Genomic DNA, 23,690 nt, shown 5'->3' with positions numbered 1-23,690 from the left:
TCCAAAAAATAGAAACAAGGGCAGGGCGAAACAGTTACACACTCTAGACAACTGACGGAAAGAATTACAGAATTATTCTCTTCTTTCTTAAGAAAGAAGAGAATAATCTTACCTGAATACATGAAGGGCAGTGACACTAATAAAAAACTATGTCAGGTAGTACCACATTTATTTAGCTCTAAAAAGAAAGGTTTGAGAATCCTGAGCCACATCAGCTGAATCTATAGCACAGCTGCTATCCCAGTGTGAATGCTAGTTGATTTATTTTCTTTTTCTTTTGGGAGACAGAAGAAGCAGCACTTCCGACTGACAGATTCCCAGAAGGAGACGTTACTGAAGCGCTGTGGTATTTATAGAAGGAGGAAAACATCCTGTTTACCTCCTTCAAATCCTGATTGGGGGGTTCATGCAGTATTCATATTCCCAGTCTCCATCTTCTGTTTTTAGATGGAGGAAGTTTTATATATAATGCAGGTCAACTCGCATAAGGTTTCGAGGAACAGTGACAAAGACTGCACATCATCGCATGTCAGCTATGTAGCACTTCATACTCGGAGGAGAAATGCTCGTTAATTGAGGTCAGCAGTGCTCTTTAACTGAACTTTTTAAATCCTTTTCTGCCCATTTGTCTGCTCCTTTTAACACAGTGAAATGGAAGATTGTTCCCTGAGAGTCCTCTGCTTAAATTAAACGCCTTATAATACGTCCGACCTCTTGTCACCAAGGTGGATAAAAAAACGTAGCTCCCTTGTCTGTTGCTGATATATGTGGGGAAGGTCTCTGAGCTACTTTTTCATTAAATGGACCTATTATAGCTTCACCTGAGCTTTGGCGGCTGCTGCAATCTTATGTCAGTGGACTTGTCAATCACAGGGTCCCCAGGATGCTGCTGATACCTATCTGAGTCCAGTGGATACAGGGCTGAAAATGGAGAGTGAGGTGTTTTCACAGACTTGAATCACATTTACTTCCCAAGAGTTAATTTGCATATACATAATCACCATATGCTAATCAGAGGAGTCAGCAGGCTTATCTGTTTGGAGCAGTGTGTCCATTTTGGATTTAGTTGAATGAGAAAACACACAAACCTTTTTCAGAGTGATTGCCTGTTTCTGTGTTTTGGTTTTGCTCTGTAGAAATATGACCACACTGAACGCACACTGTTGGTCTTACTGTATGTTTCACTGTAAAACTACACAACCACACACATGTGTACTGTTGTTGTTCGCAGACCTATAAGAATAAACTTAAACTTACAGGAGATAGAGCTTCTTTAAAAGTAAGGTGTCAGTGTGTGGAACGGGTTCACCAACTTGCTGTTGATCAAATGATTGTGGGCTTGAAATTATGCAATGAGCCAGAGAATTAAGAACGGTGAACATTCTGCTGGTATTTTGGTTGCTGCCAAAAGCATCGACTACAGGATCTCTGAGCTGATGGCCTTTGGGATATCATACAAGGACTTCAGCTGCTGATCCTTTAAGCCTGTAAGTTGCAATTTAGGATAGCTCTTCATGTATTCCCAGCATGATTTGTTCCAATATGCTTATTACAACTGACTGTACCTGTACAGATTGTGTAATTATGCAATAAAAACCTATTCATTTCATCTGTCAGATGTGTTTTGGCATCTGATTCAGAAAACGATTCCCTCCTCCGTCACGCAGAATAGCAGGTCAGTAAGAGCACATAAAATATGCACTGATATTGTTAGTGTCACATGTTGCCTCACCTTGTTATTAAAAAGCTTCTTCTCTGGTAAATATAACCAAACTTAGATCTTTTCAGAAGAAACCTGAAGTAGTTCTGTTGCTGTAACCTAACCAAACAATAACTTAAAGCAAAACCTCATGAACTAAAGTCTGAAAACACTTTTGGTAAGTCTCTTGATAAAAAGTCCAGGAAAATGACCTGTCCATTCACAATAGCCAACAGAGTTTTTCAGCAAACATGCACATACTGCATGTATAACGCTCCTTCCATTCAGTGAAGACCTGAGGATCCATCTTGAAGAGTTATTATTCTCACATGTGTGATCGGCAAGAGCTGTAACAACTGTTGATGACTTAATGGTCTGATAAATGTAAAATGACAACAAATCCACTTTAATGTTGGAGCTGTGATTTATGTCCACAGAGATTGGAGAGTCACACTCCATGAAATTATTTCAGCTGAATCAAACTGAATTCAGTTCAACTTTATTCAATTTTATTTTTAAGCGCCAAATTACCACAGCAGGTGCCTTAAAATACTTGTAAAGACCCTACAATAATACTGAGAAAACCCCAGAAACCGGGCACCGCCTGTCAGCATGCACTCAGCGACAGTGTGAAGGAAAAACTCCCTTTTACCAGAAGAAACGTCCGACAGAACCAGATTCAGGGAGGGGCGGCCATCAGCCGTGACCAGCTGGTGGTGAGGGGAGGGAGAATTTGGTTTAGCATCTATACGGTAAATAAATATTACGCAAAGAACTAAATGCAGTATGGCCGAGTATTTTTCATTTGCTTCATTCAGTATTGTGGGATTATGAAAAAAGCTATCAAACCTGGATTGTTAGATCATGAATTAACTGTGGTTAACCACAAAAAACATCAAGTCATGCTAGCTTTAGTTGGACATTTACTTTTTCATATATAGACAAGTAGGTTTGGATAGCCTCAGGTTATCACTCAGGTTATCTGTCTATTATTGTCATTTAGATTTATTGTTAATAGAGTTATATATTATATCACAACAGTGCGACAGCAGTTCTGTCCATGTTCCCATTAAGTTTTTTATGAAAGAGAAAAAAACACTGATTCCAGTTTCAGTGTGAATGTTGTAAAGCCAGGAGTCAGTGCCCAGTAGAGAGCAGTTAATTGACATCGACTGTTGCATGTCTATAGGACACCAATAGAGCCGTGGCTCTCCTGCTGCCTAAGTGCTGCTCAGAGAGCACAAAGGCTGCTGGGTTTGAAAAAGCTGCCTCAGTGCATGAATGCTAATGGAATTGATTTATACCTCCATTTCCTCCACAAGGGAGACTTGTGGACTTTTATTGCAGAGGGGGAACCAAGACCCTTCTGTGTGCTCAAAAGTGTGAGGAGGTTGAAATCGTAGGAGGCAACTACAATCATGATTTAAACAGAGTCCAGAGCTGTAATGAAAATCCACTGGGGAAATGACTGTGAGAATATAGTGGCACACACAGAGACAGATGTTGGTGGTTTTGGGTGTGTTTTAATTTATTTTTAAAACTTTTTAAAACGTATGTACAGTGAAAGAGAAAATCTGTCCCGTCTTTTCTTTAACAGTGATCTCAGTTAGTGTAGTAGTAATTTCGCAGCCTCGACTCTGGTGAAAATAGAAGAATATATGGGCTTATGTACAAACACAACTGACATAAGCCTTGTTTCTCTGAGTTAAGCTTGAGGAAATGCTACATCTTTGCTTCATTTGGTGTTGTGAATGGCTCCAGGTAACTTTAGAAAAGACATTTAGTCCATTTTTTATTCAAAAATATGAAGGTTGTATTTAGTTGTTAATCTTAATATATTGCTGTTAATGCCATTTTAAATACTAATAATAACAACCTGTCAAGTGATGGGAGTATCTATGCGTGAAGAGCCGGCAGAGCATAAATTGCTCAGCATCTGTTGGAACAGACAGTAAGAAAGATTTTTCCCCATGTGCACTGGAAACCACATGTGGTTTCTGAAGTGCAACAGAATGCATCCAAATTGCCTGATTTATCACACAAGTGAAAATACTATTATTTATGGATACATTAACGTGTTTGTTATTCTTGTAAAAAAGCTGTGTATTTCTGAAAACGCACGGCAGCGCTGCAGAGAAGAATGAAGAATGTCAGCATACCTTTACCAAGTGGAACTTGCTGATGCATGAGTGGGAGGTACATAAATGACAAGCCTTGAACAGTAAATGCTAAAATGTGATGCTTGCAACCTTGTGGGCAAGCAACATTAGAAATCCAAAATAGTGAGATAAGGAATAAACTCAGAAATGTGAAAACACATTAATTGAATAATTTGGTTTTACTTTCTGCCTGCTTTCTGTTCCCAAATTAAAACCAGCGCAAAAGTCGGGCGCCATCCCTCCTCGGCATTCCTTTATTATCTTTTCAGTGGATTTGTTTGATGTTAAAGGTCTGCTGTTACCCGTAAACCCATTATCACAGACGCACTTATGGCAACCAGTTTGCTATGAGAGATATGCCATTTGCATCTCTTTGATGTCTATGTACTCACTGTGACACGATCACAAGTCAGGTCTGCCTCCAATCACGATTTGAACGACAAACTGCATTCTGTTTACAGCCCTTTTCGCTTTTATTGAATAGATGTTGAAATTCCTTCTGAGAAAAAAAAAAAGTAAAAAATGCACAACAGTCATGTTGAGATGAAAAACAGGTTTGACTGACACAAACAGTAACATGTGAAATACATTAAAGGTTTTTGCACATACTTCCTCAACGAATGCCATGCAATGGGATATGATCCATGACGGCAGGCCAGGTCTCAGAGTCACAAAGCGGGGATGATCCCGCCTCCCAGAAACACACTACATGACTCTACCACTCCTTCCATATATTGTTTTCTTTTTTTCTCTTGTACACACAGGTAGCTAAAGACTTGCTGCTGTACTGTTTGAATGCAGAAACACAAGACGATGAAAAATCATATGAAATCACTTTATTCTCAGTGTGCGGTGATTCCATTTTTGCAGGAAAGTTACAGACCGAAATATTAGTCTAAAATGGCATGCAGTGAGGCTAACAGGTGGCGCTTTGAAACACAGAGAGGACACGGAACGATTATATCAACAACCTTGCCTACATCGCACACCATAAGCATGCATACATGTTGGTCAACAAATAGGGAGCTACAGAGAAAGAGAGAGAGAGAGAGGAGGGGGGTGAGAAGATTTTGCAGTACAAAAGAATACACTAAATGAACATGTTTTTTTTCTCTCAAAATATCAACCACCAGAGGACAGGACCGGCTACAGACAAGAAAGAAAAACATACTGCACCAGACTAAATATCTTCTCAACAAGTACAGAAAAGAGAGAGACAGATGCAAGAAGAGAGAAACGTCAGACAGTTACATTCAAGTCACATCAAAAGATTTTTTTTTTCTTTTTTGTGCCATGTTTTTCAGGCAGCTTTTTAAATTCTATCAATGGCTGTATGAGTGGCACAAATGACTGACTGGGTGTCTGACACAGTCTACTGGACAACAGGATATTGATTACGCATGACTTGGGCAGTTTGTTTAGGCAGTGATCAAAAAGCCATTTGGAGCGCAATCAACCGACATTTACAAGATGATGATGATGACGATGATGATGATGAATGAGTCCGTGATGATGTCAGTGGATGAGAAACAAAGCTTGATCTGATTTCAGAGCACACTCACTCATAGCCTGAAGGAATGCACGCGCTAACGACATTTGCTAAGGTGTTGTCGTCCTTTGCAGGGGCAGTAATTGTAGCTTTCTAGATTATTTTCTGGGCCAAAAAAAAGAGATATTTCACTCATAAAGAAAGACCGTAGCTATAGGCTTGCTAATCCGCTAGCAATGAAAATATAAAATTCTTTAGCCGAGAACCCAATGAGACTCTAAGTGAAGGCTAAATATGTTTAACGTCTATGAAAAACATTACTAGAATACCTGAGAATTTTAAAATAAATCAGATATGCAGGAACTAAATGGGAATGACACCCCTTGACTAGGTCTAATACTACCAGCACTATTCTTTGGTTTGACTGAATAACTGCTGTGATGATGGATTTGAGTGCATGAAACATCTACTGGCTTCTAGCTAGCTGCTAACACACTGTAGGAACAGAGGCTGGCAAAGGCAGTTTACAGGTACAATAAAATCACAGGAAGTTCAATAAATGTGCTCTACAGATGATCTTACCACACTGTGCCATTTGATTTTGTTTTAACATATTCAGGGTATATATGTATATATTCACCATGATTACAGAGCTCACAAAACACAGAGAGAAGCTAAATTTCCCTTTCTCTACGCCACAGAAATACACAAGATCAGAATTAGTGTCATTTCATGGTTAGCTAGCTTAATAAAAACAGTCATAATGTGGCGAAACAGCTGGTTTTGAAAACCCTAATTTAACACCTACCTATGGCTACTGTGCACAAGTATTTTCCAACAAAATTTAACCGATCACTGCAAAAAGCACATTTATGATTTCCCCTAGACTTCATGCGGGACTTTTCCTAAATGGCAGCTAATATAACCTCTCCGCAGCAACATTTTAGTGCCATTAATCAGATTCAGTCTAGATAAATTTTACGGTTACAGCATCAAATTTAAGTTATTCATTGTGATGTACTTGTAGGCTGAAAAGGCATTTACTGAGGTGTAGTGTAAATCTAAGTTTGCGTGTTACCAGCTCGAGTCTGGTGGAATGTCTGAAATATCTGGAATGTTTAACAAGACACTGGGAATGATGGAGAAATTTAAAGAAAAGGCATGAGGAGGATATATTTATTCCGTCCTCATTTGTTTTTAAATTTGTGCTATTACAGTTACCTGCAAGGCAGAGTAAACTGTAAACTATAAACAGCAGGTCAATGTTATTTTTTCAAGATGCCAAGGATGACTTTGATTTGTTAATGTCTGCTTGTAAAAACCTGCAGTTTGTAACTCTGAACACAAACCCTGGATGCCATATGTCACGTGGATGAACACTTCTCACAACATTAAACGAATCATCCCACTTTCTCTCTTCCTTGTTTTAAGTAAATACCTCTGACCAATGAAGGCTTAAGTCTCGCTACAGTAAGTAGCCACCCTAGCGTCTTTAACATCGACTAACATTAGGGATTAACTTCAAACACACAACAATGAAGATTGTCTGTTATTGCTGATTTGGGACTCGACTCCCATCAGTTAAACCAACGGACACGAGACAACTTCATTTTGAACAATATATTGCACTATTGTCACTGTCTGTTCACATATAGTGTATTCACAACATAGTTGTGTTTGGGAAGTGTCTTTTTAAAAAGTAAAATGATGAAAGTGTTAGCACGATTCAAAATTAACAAGCCTGGCCAAACGTTTACATTTCCTATTACAAAAAGCTGAGTGCGCAACACCACAGAAGGAAAAGAACTTTGTTTTTTTAAGCCTCAAACATGTATAGCCAGTGACTTTATAGAATTTAAGGATTTCATCTTACTCTTTTTAAGACAAACTTTATGGAGAACATTTATAATTTCCTCCACGGAAGAACGTTTTAGACACAAAATCAATTATCGCTTACTGTACATGGTGGTGGATGAGACGTTAACTAAATAAAAATGGAAAACCAGTTATTGCCTCAAATTTTCAGTGTATTTTGCTTCATCATAACAAAGGAAATGGTATCCATATATGTACTTCACAACTTTACTGCATGCTTAAAAAAGTAAACAAAACAAAGCAAAACAAAAAAGTTTCATTTCTACTGAATTCCTTCACTTTTTAGTTTACAGATGTATTGGCTTTGCCAGTGTTCATACTACACGTTTACATTAAAACAGTGAGAACATATGGGACAGTTTGTGGGTCTGATCCTAACCAAGGAGAACCAATAAAAATGCAAGTATATATACACTGTATGTATCAAATATTAGCAAGAACATAACAGGACGATTCAATTAAATTTGATATGATTTGGATCATTTCTTACAAGTTAAAAATATGGCTTATACTCTTAGTTATCTTGTTATACGTCATATTTCACTGATATATAGTACTCTTTTTATATAACCGAGGCTATTTACAAACAAAAAGGGTGGATGATGGGTGATATCTGGTCGTATTCTAAGTGCTGGGCATTTTGAAAACATGGCATCAGTTTGCCTTAAGTAAAGACATTCGATCTGTGTAGGTGTTGCATACTTTTTAAAACACGATAATAATCACAGGTTATCAAGAAAGATCTCTGTCAGAGATATTAAAAAGTATGAATCACTGTGAGATCAGAAAGTTTAACTTAAGGGCAAAATCACAGCATGTTGTGTAATTCCAGGACACTTAGAAGTTGAGTTGACTGGGTGGGAGGGAGGTGAAGAAAGGTGTGGCTGCAGCTGGAGGTGGGGCAGGGTGGTACAGCATTGATTAGATGGACATTGTAAGAAGTTAACCATTTTCCTGCCAGAACGCTGTTACTTTTTATTGAACATATCCATGAGTGGTGCAGGGATGAATTTCATGACCGTATCCACGATGCTCTCTTCTTCCTCCTCATCGCCGCAGCCAGCAGGAACTGCTTTTTTCGGGCGGGTGAGGCTGCCCTCGGAGGCCTGCTCCATAGCAGCTGCTGCCTCGGCTTCCTTCTCCTCCTTCTTCTTGATGCCATACTGCACGGTAAAAGGGAAAACAGGTCAAAACAAAAAATAGTTAGAAAATGAACACCCTGTAGAGGTTGCAATCAAGACAGAAGCCTGCAGGATGTTACCATAAAACCACCAAATCTGTACAGGTAGGCTAGATGGATGAGTTGACAAAAAATTGAATTTTAGCATAATTCCTTTAAGTTCATGTAGTCAGTTTTGTTACAATGATGAAAATGGTTCTTTCAGTTGAATAAAGTCTATCCTTCAAGCTTGGATCCTCTACCAGATGCCTGGGAGCTTGAGAGTCTTGCGCAGTATCTTAGCTGTTCCCAGGACTGCGCTCTTCTGGACAGAGATCTCCCGATATTGTTCCCGGGATGTGCTGGAGCCACTCGCCTAACTTGGGAGCCACTGCACCTAGTGCTCCGATTACCACTGGGTCCACTGTTACCTTCACCCTCCACATCTTCTCCAGCTGTTCTCTGAGCCCTTGGATTTTCTCGAGTTTCTCGTGTTCCTTCTTCCTGATGTTGCTGTCATTTGGAACCGTTACAGCTATCGCTACGGCCGTCTTTTTCTGTTTGTCTACCACCATCAAGTCCGGTTGGTTAGCCACCACCATTTTGTCTGTCTGTATTTGGAAGTCCTACAGATTCCTTGCTCGGTCATTCTCCACCACCATTAGGGGTGTCTCCCATTTTGACCTCGGGACTTCCAGGCCATACTTGGCACAGATGTTTCTGTATGCTATACCGGCCACTTGGTTACAGCGTTCCATGTATGCCCTGCCAGCTAGCATCTTGCACCCTGCTGTTATGTGCTGGATTGTCTCAGGGGCATCTTTACACAGCCTGCACCTGGGCTATGCTTCATGCATGAAACAACACCCCATTCTCATTCACATACTTCCACTATGTGTCAAACCCGCTTGAGTCTCACAAGATACACAAAGTGTCCTTTGTTGTTGAGTTGTGTTGCCTAAACATAACAAAGCAATGACCAAAATTTCTAAACAGAACAGTGTCCTGACTGACAAACTTAAGCCTTTCCCTACCACAACCCCCTCAAACTCCTATTTACCTAATTTGTTCTGTTCTTTGTTACCAGATGAAGGAGCTCTAAAATCACTCAGCATCTGATATTAGTATGGAGGGTTCAAAAGACACCTATGACAGCAAGATCTGACAGCAAAGCTGTATCTGATGACAAGGGATTAGAATATGCAGTTTTATTAAATTTGTATTAAATATTCACCAACCAACCTGCATAGTTAAGGCCAAAATTCTTCACCAATTATGATCAACTAATTTTGTCAAGAACTTAGGGATAGAAATATGAATGAGTAATAAATTTCATTGTTACATTTCATTAAGCAGTATATTTGCCTCTTTTTAAACTCAACCCTTTATAAAGTCTATTCCTTCTGTCAATTAGTGTCTGTCCAAAAACGTATTTATTATATTTGTAGACACAGGGCCTTAAGCTAGTTAATTGTTTTTTTGTTTGTTTTGTTTTTTGCTTTAAAGGCTTGCAGAGAAAACTAGGATTCACTTTAAAATATCAGTTTCTTTTAAATATAGGAACATAAAGACATGAATATTTCAAGCAATTCCAGGAGGTGGTGACTGGTTAAAGCAATAAGTATTCTTATAAAGTAACAGATTTCTTAATTTGCATGGTTTAGCTTGAGGCTACACGCAAATTAGGCTAAACACAATGTATACAGCAACCTTTAGGTCCTGTTGCAACTGATTTCTGCAATTAGATGCAGAAAGAAGTTCAGGTTCTTGTTTTATTTTTGGTTATGTTTTTGTGGGTGTATATGGAGGCTTGAACTGCTGCTAGCTCTAATTTAACCTTCCTGGATATTTTATATAGCAATTACAGAGGCAGAGGCACTTGGCAGGTGTCCTGGACAAGGTTTGCTTTTAAAAAGCCCATTTTTAAGACTACTACTAAATCAAGAGTATGTTTGGAGAACAACAAGCTTGTTAAAACATTAAAGACATCAGCTGGGAAATGCATTCCACTAGTAAGTCCACTGACACAGCCATACTGTAATGTCTGTGAACAACTGCATTGAAGATAGTATGGAAGTGATTTTGTATTTTATGAGTGATATGCCCATAACTAACCAAACACTGTGACAATATGACGTGAAACATGAAACAAACAAGTTCAGACAGGCTGAAATAATTCATCGTTATTTCAACACGTTAGTTCAAGCACCACAATTGAACCTGAAGCTTTTATGAATTCAGAATAGATGGATAGATTGAATTTGTTGCCATACGGAAACTAGGATCCTGACCTCAATTTCTGCATTAAACCTGAGGATCTGTGTCCAGTTTGGTGTATTTTGTGCATTTGTGGTCATAGATTGAGAAAAATCAATACAGGAGGACTGCAAGGAAAAGGTTGCAGTGCACGGGGAGGTCAGCGGGCCGAGTGATAGTTGATCTTGAGGCAGGGAAGGGGAAAATGAGCTGCACTCCTCCATGACCTCTTGACTGCTTTGCCAGGCACACACTAATGTGATTCTGTGGCAATAAATATCTTAAAGGAGGAGTCGCAGTGTCCATTTCCACTGCAGAGAGGAACACAGGCCATAAGTGGGTATGTCTGTGGAGTGAAGCTGTACGACTGTTTGAGGGAACAACAGCTGAAAAAAAAACTGTTGCTTTAAATATTTTCTGTTTTTTGCCTTCATGACTAAACCACTCTTTTGTCAAGATCTTATGTTTTTTCTCTTTGAGGTTTGAGCCTCAAAGACTTGATTGTCTTTTCATTTTTTAAACTGTAATCTTGGAAATAAATATGTATCAAAGAGCTGAATCAACAGAGTTGGACACACTGACAAAGCACTTGTTATTTCTGGTTTCTCATTATTTTACTTGAAGCAGTTATTCTGGAGCCAGTCATGGCAGAGATTATATCTAACATGATCTGGTCTCTATCCTCAGAATGTCTTTGTCTAAAAATACTGGCTACCTACAAGATGTTCCAGGACTTTATTACATTTTGACAATTTTAGGCCTAAATCAGGTATCATAAGGAAAGAGTGGGAGTCAACCCTGGACAGGCCAACAGTCTATTACAGCACTAACACAGTGACAGACTATAAGTCACATTTATGGCTGATTTGGATTAGCCAACAATGATTTTAGACATTATTTTTCAATTATACCGCATACTAAATTGTGTTTTATTACAATATATTATTTTAGGCTAGACTGGCTCAGATCAGGCCAACAGAAGAATCCTTCAGAACTGTTGAATTGCAGGTTTTCATTTCCTCCTCGGTTCAGTTAAATCCACTGATTTTCAGAAACAGCATCAAATACTGATGTTTTGTCACATCTCAGCTAAAGGACAATGTTTGTGTATCTTTAGGTGGGTCAAACTCACAGCTCATCAGGTGTATTTGCTTGTAAACAATCCCTTGCATACATACACTGGGTAATATGCAATGTTAATGTTAAGTTAACATCTTTTCCAAAACCTAACCAAATGCTTTAGGTGTCTTAAACTAAGAGGTGTCTTAAAAACAAAAGGAAAAAAAGAAAACCCAAGTGAAAATCAAGCAAAACAAAAACATGAAACTTCCATATAGGACACAAACTGCAGTCCCTAGCAAAAGTTTGACTCACTCAGCCCCTCCAGGCTGCAAACGGACTGTCAGAGGTTGAGTGGTTGGTGGATGTTGTTGCCATTTTAAAGAATGATGTAATCTCTCAGCACTGATGCTTTCCTGTGTCCTCAGTAGTACATATGAGCATAGATATCATGTCGACTGCTTTACTGACAACATTTTATATACCAGTAATAATTCATAAACTGTCACAAATCTTTCAATACCAAAAGTATATTAACACTCCAGCTGCTGCAGTTGGAAAATGTGGGAATCCTCATATACACATCTTCAACAATGACTATTTTAAAGATGTGACTATGAAGAAAAGTTTAACTTCAGCAAGATCGAGAAGATAAATATTTTTTGACTGGCTGGAGGGGTGTATCTTACTTCAGTACCTAAGAAATATTTCTTCTGAATTTCCGACAGAAATAAAACAAACATTGGTGTAATTGGTTGATGTAGCTCTCTTCTATAACTCCCTCTGTTTCCACTCGGTCTCTCTTTCTTTTTTAGACTTGTTCCACAGTAACAAAGACTTGCATCAGTTGAAATGAACAGCCATGCTTAGTCAGCCCCTCTCACCTTGCTATAATCAAACGCTTCCCAAAGATATGCTGTCATATTGCTCTTTTTTGAGAGAGCGAGAAGGAAAAGTGCTGGGGCTCAGCAGAGTTTAGAGTTGTTCCCCAAACTCCAAACATAGTTTTATAAGAGCTACACATAGAAAAGTTTCAGTCTCTCTCAGGGCATTCAAGTCAAATATCTAATGCATTATTAGCAGTGTCAAGGGTAACCCTTCCCGGCAAGCTGCAGACACTTTGATCATCATATCTTATTACAGCTTAATCAAATATTAATTTAGACATTATCAAAGCCAGAATTATCCTGGTGACATAAAAAGGGCCACTAAGTCAAGAATTTCCATTGAACTTTGAAAATGAACTCCAGAAGGGAATATGTTTAAGGACCTATATCCAGTAATTAAAAAAAAATTAAGAGTGCAGAGTTTTAAATCAAAACAGAAGGACTAATATATAGTCCAGTTTTTTAAACCCCCATTCTCCATTAGCTAATTCATTTGAAAGTGCAATTTGCAGTATAAAGCTTAATTTATAGTACTTGTTGAATCCTAATAGAGCCATGCCAGAGAGGCTGATGCTGTTGATTATATTTGTGCAATGGTCTCGCTGCACTGTTTTGTGACCATGAGTGAAGCTGAGCTGTTTATGACGGGCCTGAAGCTAACCGGTCTCGAACAACAGTCACCAAAATGCAAGAGATGTTTTTTTTTAGAGCCGATTGAATTTATTGCAGCCAGTGTATAAAAGATGGATGTAACCACCATGACTTCACCCTCTGGTTCTGACCCTGCAGTTTGAAGCCTCAGTATGTTTATCACTATGTTTTTTTCTTTGTTTTGTTTTTTGAGTCAGATGTTGCAGTTTTTGGATCAGAAAGGGTAACTGTTGAGTTATTAGCCAATATCACCTAGACTGGTTTGCAGCCTGGATTCATGGCCCTGTGTGGGCTGAACACAGACACATATATCACTGACGACTTTAGTTAACAAACTAGTAAAACCAAAACTGAAGCACAAACTTCTGGACAGTCTGTACCTCATCACAAAAACAAATATTTCTCAAATAATTTCATTACAAAAGCTCAAGCAGCATAAAATGAGCAGAAAGGTCCAGATCAGTGACTCCAACTGTCATCAAACACATGCAAAAAGTGCAAGTTTTTAAGGAAGCCTGAGGAAATGCAGTTTTTGGGATGTTGAGTTTGATGCTTGGTTTATAGACATGTTAGCAGAACTATACGAGAAGCAAAAGCAGCATCTCTCTACGACTAAAGCCAATCCCACTTTGTTTTACAGAAGTTATATTTGTTTTTTTTACACTGTTTCTATTCTCTCCTTGTCCAATTTAGGGTCAGTCAGAGGCTGGAGCCTATTCTGTCTAGGGCAAGAGGCGGGGTATGCCCTAGACAGGCCAGTCTGTCACAGGGCTAATACAGACAAACGGGCAAGTGTTCATACTCACATTCACAGCTAACGTCAATTTAGAATCACCAGTTAACCTAACCCTACTACTTGCATGTGTTTGGACTGGGAGAGAAAGCTGGGGAGTACCCGAAGAAATGACACAATCTCCACACAGAAAGGCCCCGGACAGGTGGCGGAGCTGAACTCACGACCTCACGACCTTCTTGCTGTGAGGCTGTAACCATGCTGCCCAAGTTTACATTGCATATTTCTACTAAACAGACCTGTTTGTAAGCATGTATAACAGCTGAACAGCAGTTTGTTTAGTCTGTGGACTGGGTAACAGTTTAAGAACAATGAGAGCTCTTTGAGCATGATTAACTCGTGAGGCTCTATTAGTATTGAAGTTTACCTTATCCCTGATGCCCTGTCGGATGTTTTCTCTCTCTGCCTCCATTCTTGCATATTTGGCCTTCCTCTCCTCTTCCTGTTGCCTCAGCGCTTCTTGTCTTTCCTCTTCTTTTTTCTGAGCATCAGGATCCTTCTCCTCCTCTCCACCAAGCATCTTGCCCATGTCTTTGGTGGCCCCTGTTGTTGGTAATAGACAGAAAGAAATTGTGAAATAAAAGAAATTCAATCATTTCTTTTATGGAGTGACACTGGCAGTTCATAGTGATTGCACATAATAGATCACAGCTATCGGGCTGGTTTTCAACATTTGATGTGCCCAGCAGTACATCTGAAATCTGGATAATTCAATAGATACTGCTTTGTATTTAAATCCTCTCTCAGGCCAGTGAAAGAGCAGCACTTGACTGAACCAAAGACAAAAGGGTCTGACAATAGAGAGAACAAGAGGTGAGCAGCACGAAGAGAGCTGAGATAAAAGACTGTAATAAATTATTAGCAATTCTCTTGATTGCCTTTGTGCTGCTCATTTTGGCCCTTTACTATCTGCAAGAGGAATTTAGATACAAGCGCCCACTTGGACCATGGGTTAAGACCAGAGAACAAAGGGCATGGGGAGCAGTTGAAGGGACAATAACAATCAGACACAGGGGCTCATTCTGCTACTGACGTCTGAACTTATTAAATATGTAAAAACTGAGGATGGAGAATGTGGTAAAAAGATCTTCTGTGCTTCACAGCTGGCTGCTGAAGGTTTAACCAATGTGTGTCTTATCTGTTCAATTTAAATGCTGCTTATCTTGGAAATTAAACATTCTATCACTGATCTGTATCTTAAATGTGAATGTTTGTCAGCGATGTTTACGTGGCATTAATGAAACACCTGATTCTGAATTTCGGGAAGTGTAAAAAAGAATAGAGAGAGAGAGATGCCAGAAAGTCTTTTTAATGAGGTGCTCTCTTGATGAAGGCTGGATTATCGAAAGTCCTGCTGGTGCTAGCAAAGCTGCAGCAGGCACTGACATACTGCTCTATCTGGACCACTTCTTTTGTGTATGTGTGTGTGTGTGTTAGTGGATTATCTGGTGTGTGTGCTGCAGGCGTCAATTGACATTCCTCATACGTCACTATATGGCCAGTGTGTTTATTTCCACCCCAGCGCCTCTTGGAATCATTCTGTAATTTACATCAAGCTTCAGCCAAGGAACACGCCTGCCTTTGTAGAAATACACGGGATGTAAGTGTCTGAACATTAATCACACACGGCAACCGTGAACTTTTTATAGGAAGAAAGAATATTAAAACATTGGCTTTGGAAAAAAAATGCATTAAACATGCCAGCTCCACACTGTCAAAGCTGTCAGAGCTCAAAGTAAGCCAAATACTGCGCTGGAAATTGATCAAATAAAAATATCTTCCACACAGATCTTTGCCCCTGAGAGGAAATATTTTGTTTGTTTTCCATTTGATTGTGTTTTAAAAGGTATGATTACTGGCCTAAGATACAAATCCATCCAGGAAAACATAACACTCACTGGTATTGATGCTTTATGCTTGAAATGGTGCCTGGTGTCATTTCAATGTTAAGCATTTCAGCTAACCAGTTCACGACCCTTTTAGTGTCCTTCAGGATGAGTGTCCCACAGTCTTATTCACACTCAGAGCAACAAGAATGTTGGTTTAAAAACCCTCCACTATCATCCTTAAAGTGACAATCACTTGAAAAGCCAAAGATCAAATCAGGAAGTTACCCAGGCTAATCCTGACTGTCAGTCTGCATGTTGAGCTGCTCCCGAGGTGCTTTTGCACACTGGCTTAACACGGAGCCCAGCCTGTATGTGCGGACTCCAGAGGCATTAGCTCTTCTTTCCGGCTCGCTGGCTGGAAGCAAGCCAGCACTCTAACAGTGGTCTGACGAATCTTCAACCCATGACTCTCTGCTCACTTCCAACTTGAAAGAAGGGAATTGATTTTAATGAGAACTGGACCTTTGGACATGGGTAAATTTGAAATACACTCGGTTCTCCCTCTGCCCTTGGCCCAGCGTACTTGCTTTCACTGTTAGGGCTTTTGCTTCCTCCACCGCTCTGGGCTTGACTGTAAAGCTGAGCTTCACTGGTTCTCTGGAGGAAACACTCAAAGACTGAGCCATCTGTTTAGGCGGTGAAATTGATGAGACAGCGATGACCTTAAGGTTCTTGGCTGTAGTTTGAGCTTGCCATATTGACATACCAGTACAAGCCCCAGTCGTTACTCATAAAGTGCAGGGTGATTGCTAATTAATGTTTCTTCACGGTAACTCTTTAATGTCTCTCACACATGGCATGCTGTCATATTGAGAAGGTAGTGCATCATCATTGATATCTGTGAGATTTTATGATATACATGTCAAACATCTGCTTGCACAGTGAGCAAACGTGAGCCCTTTAAAGGCAGTCTATGTAAAGTCTTATTTTGATAGTTTTATCACTGCTAACCAGGTGGCACGTTGCTTTTGATAGTCCTCAGCGTCATTCAGCTGCCTCTTCAGTAAGCCTCCTCGTCTCTCAGTGACCACAGACAGACTCTCTATGCCATCTTGGGCAACTTGTTCTTGTTCTGCTCTCCAGCCTTGGGGAGCTTGGCATAGTAGCCTTTCTACAAGTGCAGTTTCTGGTGGGAGTATCCCTACAACTTGCAACAAAAGTTCTGCTGCTGCTAACTGAAATCATGAATTCATAGAAAGAAGAGAATCTACGCAGATGCCATGACAACAGTGGTCTTCCTAACCTGCAGGTAGGAAAACTAAAGATGGGACGAGGTGGAGGAGGATGGCTGGTTACTTACAACTGCAAGTTTTACAATAAAGATTGTATTTGTTGTCAGTTTTTATTGTCTCTGTGGGTAGAAAGAAATAGCTGCTAGCTGTCATTATAGTTTAGTCTCTCTGTGAGGCTGTTATCTGTTCATATTTGCTATAGATGCCATAGTTTATTTCCAATTCTTGATATTAGTTAATTGACTTTACATTGCCTACAATAAGGAGAGAATTTCAAATGAATTTTTGACTTCAGTCCAAAGTTGGCCTGTGATTAATCTCATCTCCACACTCAACGTGAGGTAAAAACTAACAAATAATGTTTTAGGAAAAAAGCTGCAAAAGTGTGTTTTTTAAAAGACACATGCTATCAGGATTACGATGCTGTTTTCATCTGCTGTTATGATCCTCTTGCTTTCTGTGCAATCACATGTTTTCCTTGCAGGCACCAAGGAACTCTGGGGTTTAATAATTAAAAACATTCTCTATGCATTTCTAAAGAATTCAGATTTGTTTTAGGTTACTTGTTTGGTATAACACAGAATATGTGTAGCCTAGAGATTATTTCTTTTTGTCTGTGCCTTGCCTCAGGTTGAAGTGCTGAATTAAACTTTGCTTTCCTGTGACTTTGTTGGTAGCTTGAGGAGATTTTCCAAATCTTGTATGAGTAGCAATTGTCACAGAAGCTGAGTAGACTCTACAAAGAAGATACCCTTAATCACTTAGGGCTATTACAGTCTTCTTTGGCCAAGCTGAACAGAGAAACTTTTAAAACTCAAAGTAGTTATTATACGTTAGAGTCTGCAGACACAAATTAAAATGCAGCACGACAGATACTGTTACCTTGTCTGGGTTTATACTTTATTAGATATATATTCCTACATTCCTGTCATCATGAGCTATTCTCACCATCTCATTTCCACTTCCACTGATACTGAAATGTAAATTTATGCTAGCAAAATTGGATCACACTATGCAGAAAATATATTTCTACCCCAAATTGAAGTCATATATAAAGGAGGTTTTGAAGGGTGTTTGATTTTTGTTTGATTAAATTGTACTCATCAGTATTGTCTCATATAAATAGGTTTTCAAAGTGAATCATATTCTTCTTTTCCAGTTAACTGACATATTTCTAATTGTCCAGATGAATAAGCTGTGTTATATTTAGGCATTTTTTAATAGAAAGAAGCTGTAACATCAGACTGATATATCGTCTGTGGCTGATATAACTTTTTCTTCCTGATTTTTTGTCAGTTCCCATGTTGCTGTTATTCTACGCTCGCTTCTCCCAAACCTCTGCATGACTAATCTCAATGCTCAAGCCTAATTAGCTCATCTGATTGTGACAAAGTTGTTGTGTAAAACTATGAGACATTTATTGTTCCCCAAAGCCTTGGTATCATCAAAAGATGCCAGCTATGAAGTCTTGAAGTAGTACAGTGAGAAAGCCCTTGAGGAAGAGCTAAGAGCCTCAGTTATGGTTAGAAAAACATCATAAGATGGTTTAGAGTACTCCATTAGAAGACACAATGCACCACAAAATCAGTCTTTTACAGATTTATAAGATCACTTGTTGTTGTTGTTTTTTTTATGTTAAGACCATGAAAGGTTTTTAGTGGGTTGCTACATTACCTGCCCTTAGAGATTATTTAACCAAGCCAATCAAGCTCATGCACAAGGAGATATGATCTGTAATGTTCAAGATCAAAGATGAAAGTTGAAAGTTAATGTATCCAAAAAACATTATATTATAAACCTTTCATCATACCCATGGCTCCTTTTTAATGCAAAGAGAAAGAGAGCGGTTCTTCATGGTATCTTATAATGTCTGTTAAGTAAGAAAACGCTGTTGAAATAACTAATATCAAATATATATCAAAGCAATCTGAGACTGTATGAGGATACCAGATCCAAACTACAACATGGTCAGCAATCAGCCAGGAAACAATGAACAATAACAATAATAATCTTAATCATGGGATAGAAAAAGCCTCCAAAGTCTCAAGACTATTTGTTGTACTATTTAAAAACAAAAATATCAATATTTTACCTCAGACTGTGAATCATTCCACACATATTAAAAAAGTTGACATCTTTATCTTAAACTCAGAATGTATTTTCATTCATTCAGAATGATTCCATTAATACTTTAAAAACGAATACACCTCATTAAATCTAAGCTTGAAACATGACATGAAACAAGACAATTATGTCTGTCTGCATGCTAACACATACAAAACGTATACTGAAGAAAACCATACTTTTAAGTTCAGTATATAATGAAATTTTTTGGACTGATTAAACACTTGAGATTTGAACACGGTGAAAAAAGACCCTAAATCTGACATTGCAATTGAGCCACCAATCTGAACATTTCAATCTGAGCCACAAAGATAAAAATGCTGATATTGCTGGAGGAAAATATAACAACAGAACCACTGAGTTCTGTAGCAAAGTTCATGGCAATCCATTCAATACTTGTTGAGACATCTAATTATAAAAAATGTCAACTTTAGGGTTGGTGAGCAAAAATCTCTTTCAGGGTACCATGAAAGGCAGAACCAAATTTCAGTGCAATTGACTGACTGGCTGAACTCATTCAATACCTGACAGACAGGTGTTGCCATTTCATGAATTATAACGCTTGAGTGTCTAAAACCATTTTTTTTTTTCAGTCACTGCAATACACCAGAAGCACAGCATCAATGCTAATAATCACATCACTTCTATAAATAGAGTAAGCTGTATTTATGCGTGTCGTCTCATTGCGGCTTTTAGGGGCCTTTTTTTTTAGTTCAGCTGAGACATAGGGGCTGATTTTAAAGGAAGAAAAGACTTGGTGAGAATAAGGGTGAAAATTTAAAAGGGGATAAGGAAGAAGTTGGAAAGTTGTGGACGGCCGATCTAGGGACGGATTAAACTGTGCAGAGTTACATAAAAGCTGGCAGTGGATTTGGAAAAATGTGGAAGCATCAGTGGTACTCTGCATGTGTGCATGGATGAAACACTGGAAAATGAAAACAAAATGTACAGGTTTCCATTGTGCTATTAAAGTAAGATTGAGTGCATGTCCTCCAGGTGCATTTGAGCTCCAAGAGCATTTCCTCTGAGTAAGTGCGTGAGCTACAGTAGCGTGTTTCATCCTGATAGACTCGGTGAGATCACGAGATGTGTGGAGCACAACGCATCTGAAGGACAGAAAGGGAAATGGGAGCAAAGTCAAAAGAAGGGAAAAGGGAAAGAAAAAAAAACAAATAAACAAGGTAACATGTAAAGTGTGAGCAAGAAAATTAGAGAGGTTGAAATAAAAACTGGCAGTGCAGAAGATTTAGAAGAAAACAGTATATCCGAGATAAGTTAAAGAGCTAAAAAACAACAACAACCAGACAAAAAAAACCAAAACAACAATTAAAAAGAAGTCAAGAGAAGAAAAGAAACTTGTGTATTCAGTTAGGAGAAAAGACATAAGCAGAAAGACAGGGCAGTGACTGGTAACAAAGGAAAAGCACAGAGAATGATGACTGAATGATAAATGAAGTTAGGTGGGAGAACAAAAGAATAATGAACATATTCCTAAATGACAAAAGATTTCTCAAAAATGATTTAATGCACTGTGAGAATGAGATTGCTGCTGCAGAAAAAAAGTGATAGCATAAGAGAGGAAAACAGCAGGACCAGCTCAAGGACTCTGTGTTCCTGCTCTCCCATCTGTCACTACTACTCAGCAGTCCCATAGCTGCCTACTGTCAGGTCCCCCCGTCTTGACTGCAGTGGGTCGGACCATCTTCATCAGCCTCCCACCCCAACCTGGATGGTCCATAATCCCAGTGGGGAAACTACTAAAGACACCATGCATGGCTGCATTCTCTTTCAGTGCCTTCCACAAGTGGGATCCCACATCTTTTAGAAGCTATGACTCGTTCCCTCAAATTGCAAGATAAAATAATATATAAAATATATTTTAAAACCTCAGAATGGTGTAATGTTACAGAGGAGGAAATTCACAATATTGCTGATAAGAGGTGAAATGTGGTTTTAATTTATGATGGGCAAAAAAAGGTGGGGCACATCCTGGAAAGGTCAGCAGCCCATCACAGGGCGAGCACAGAGAGAAACAATCACATCCACGCCAGTTAGGTTAACAAGCATGTCTTGGAAATCTAAATTGAGTTATTTAGATCAATGAATGGGCATGACGAACATCAGAGGAGGTATTATGTACCATGACTCATCAAAAACCAAAGTAAAGTAAGCACAAAGCTTTTACATTTACTCATAGATTAAAAAGGATGCTCCAGTTTTTCCAGATTTTAGATTAAAATAGTCTAAATACGATTTTAGATTTACATAATCTAAAATAACTATGTGACAAAATTGGTGACCATTTTTTTAATTGGATTCAATAATTACCTTACATGCATTTTTCCTTGACTGGATTAAAACAGTCATTGCTGATGTCAAGGAACCAATGGGGCGTCAGCGTAGGTGTTTATAAAGTGTCAAAATTTCTTGCCAACTTTTTAGAGGTGCCATAGAAGTTGTGGTTGCATCGTGATGCTTTAGATCTGTGGCTGTGTTTCAACTCCTACACAAAGTTTTATCAGTGTCAGACCTTGAAAAGATCTTTTGTTGAAGCAGCACTGAGTCACTTTTCACACCGAGCTGTCTGTTCCCGTCCTAACTATTGACTCGTTCTCAGAGACTGGTATGGTTTTTGGAACACAGCTGTCCTTGGAGAGCTCTAGCCACACTTAGTGTTGGAGAAAAGGAGAAAGCCCCGTTCAGTACAGAAGATTACTTCTCTATTGCTATGAGTGACAGGCTGACCAGGGAAAGATTATTTTATAGTGCAACTGCGCCAAGTTAAATCTTCTCTGTCCTTGAGCGAGAGACAGAACCATCTCCTTTTCATTCCTTGTACATTCTTATGCATAAGAGAGTGTCCTTTAAGTGGCCTTATGTATAACACTTTTCTTCTACCAAGGTCATTGAAAGCATTAACTCACTAAAATTAAAGCATTACGGTACGACAATAATAAGGAAAAACGGATGGCATATTGGTGGATAGAAAACAGATTCACTGTACAAGTTTGTATGGGGATCCCATTGTTTCTTCATTAACACTTTGCATTATAGCATATCATTACAACAAGCCAATAAGGATCAGTTTTATTTAAAAGAATAACATAAAAGACACCATGTAGCCTTCATGGGTGACATGGCTAGCAGAAATAAAAATACTATGTAAATGAGGCATAAAAGAAACACCGAGCATTCTGACTTCCGAGTTATCACATCTATGAAACCATAAAGCTCCAGATTTTTTGAGTGTACACAGTAGTCCAATACAGATGCTATGACACTGAGCAAAAAGACTGGTGTAATACCAACCTAATGCCTAATTGTGGTAACCAAGGAAAAGCCATGCAATGTGTTTATCATTAAGCATGCGTTTAAAGCCATTATTCTCTATAAATGTAACCAAAGTGACAGAAAAGTTAAAGTCAAAACCAAAGTAACATGAAGCCAACCCCGCCCCATTGTGTTAAATAATTTTTGGAAGAGTGAAACAATGCGATGACGTGTTGGGAATTGAGTCTGTCCTTGCTGTTATAGGTTAAAAGGCAGTATGACAAAGGTAAGCTCAGCAGTCTTTTGCAGGGCCAGTACTGACAGACAGAAAGACATTCACACCTGTGACCAATTTATAGTCAGGACACCTGCACAGCCACAGGGAGATCATGCAAACTCACACACACGGATGCTAAAGTAAAATTTGGATTACTTTTTGATCTGAACAGGAAACATTAGACTGCTCTCCTTCCCTGTCAGCCACACACAGCCAAGCAGTTCCAGTGATGTTAAAGTGACACTAGAGCGTGTTGTTTTTAACTTCCTGTGGTATTTTTAGTGATTGCTTGAGAGGATCAGGAGTATGACAGCCCTCTAAAGTGGAGTGCAACTGGCCCTGATTTGTATCCATCTCAGGAAATCCCAGATGGATGAATTCAGATTTACTGAAGAGATGCAATACAGAAAAAGATACATGAAATAAAGAAGTGTGAATGAGGCCATATTGTCACCATCTGCAAATTCAGAGGAAAAACGATGTTTACTGCCCTATTTGTTTACAACATTTGATTTATGATGACAATCAATCTAGAGGATTTTGGTTGAGTATTTTTCTTTAATTTTACTTTAGGAATGAATGTTATTTAAAACCAATTTGAAGAATTAGATTAGAAAAATATTTATTGAATGACGTGGACATCCCAGTGTTCCAGCAAGTAAAAACTGATGATGCACGATGAGGGTAAAGTGGCCAGATTCACTGAATACCTCAGTAAATCTCTGGGGCACAAGGGAAAAGGAGGCTTGAGCTACATCATTCCTGTGCTTTATCACCCATTTGCAACCAGTATCATTGGAAGACAGCCTCGCAGAGGTTGGCCTTGGAGATGTGCAAGCAGCGACAGAGCACATTCATCACCTCTGAGGAT

General features: G+C 38.9%; 1 protein-coding gene across 2 annotated transcripts in view; it reads right to left on the bottom strand.

Annotated features, from left to right (window-relative positions):
* Positions 1–4,679: 4,679 nt before the first annotated feature.
* The window catches only part of LOC102299467 (complexin-2), a 65,829-nt gene continuing 46,818 nt past the window's right edge, over positions 4,680–23,690 (bottom strand). For both annotated transcript variants that reach the window (XM_005924048.3, XM_005924050.3), the window contains exons 3-4: positions 14,395–14,570; positions 4,680–8,385 (exon numbers count right to left, since the gene is read on the bottom strand). In XM_005924048.3, coding sequence (XP_005924110.1) covers positions 8,191–8,385; positions 14,395–14,570 — 371 coding nt within the window. In that variant the 3' untranslated portion in view covers positions 4,680–8,190. The remainder of the gene's footprint in view (positions 8,386–14,394; positions 14,571–23,690) is intronic.

This window comes from Haplochromis burtoni, unplaced genomic scaffold (genome assembly GCF_018398535.1).
Source record: "Haplochromis burtoni strain Fernald_Lab_line unplaced genomic scaffold, NCSU_Asbu1 Contig_73, whole genome shotgun sequence".
NCBI lineage: Eukaryota > Metazoa > Chordata > Actinopteri > Cichliformes > Cichlidae > Haplochromis > Haplochromis burtoni.
Note: the sequence above shows the minus strand (reverse complement) of the source record. Positions and strands in the feature narration are given on the sequence as shown.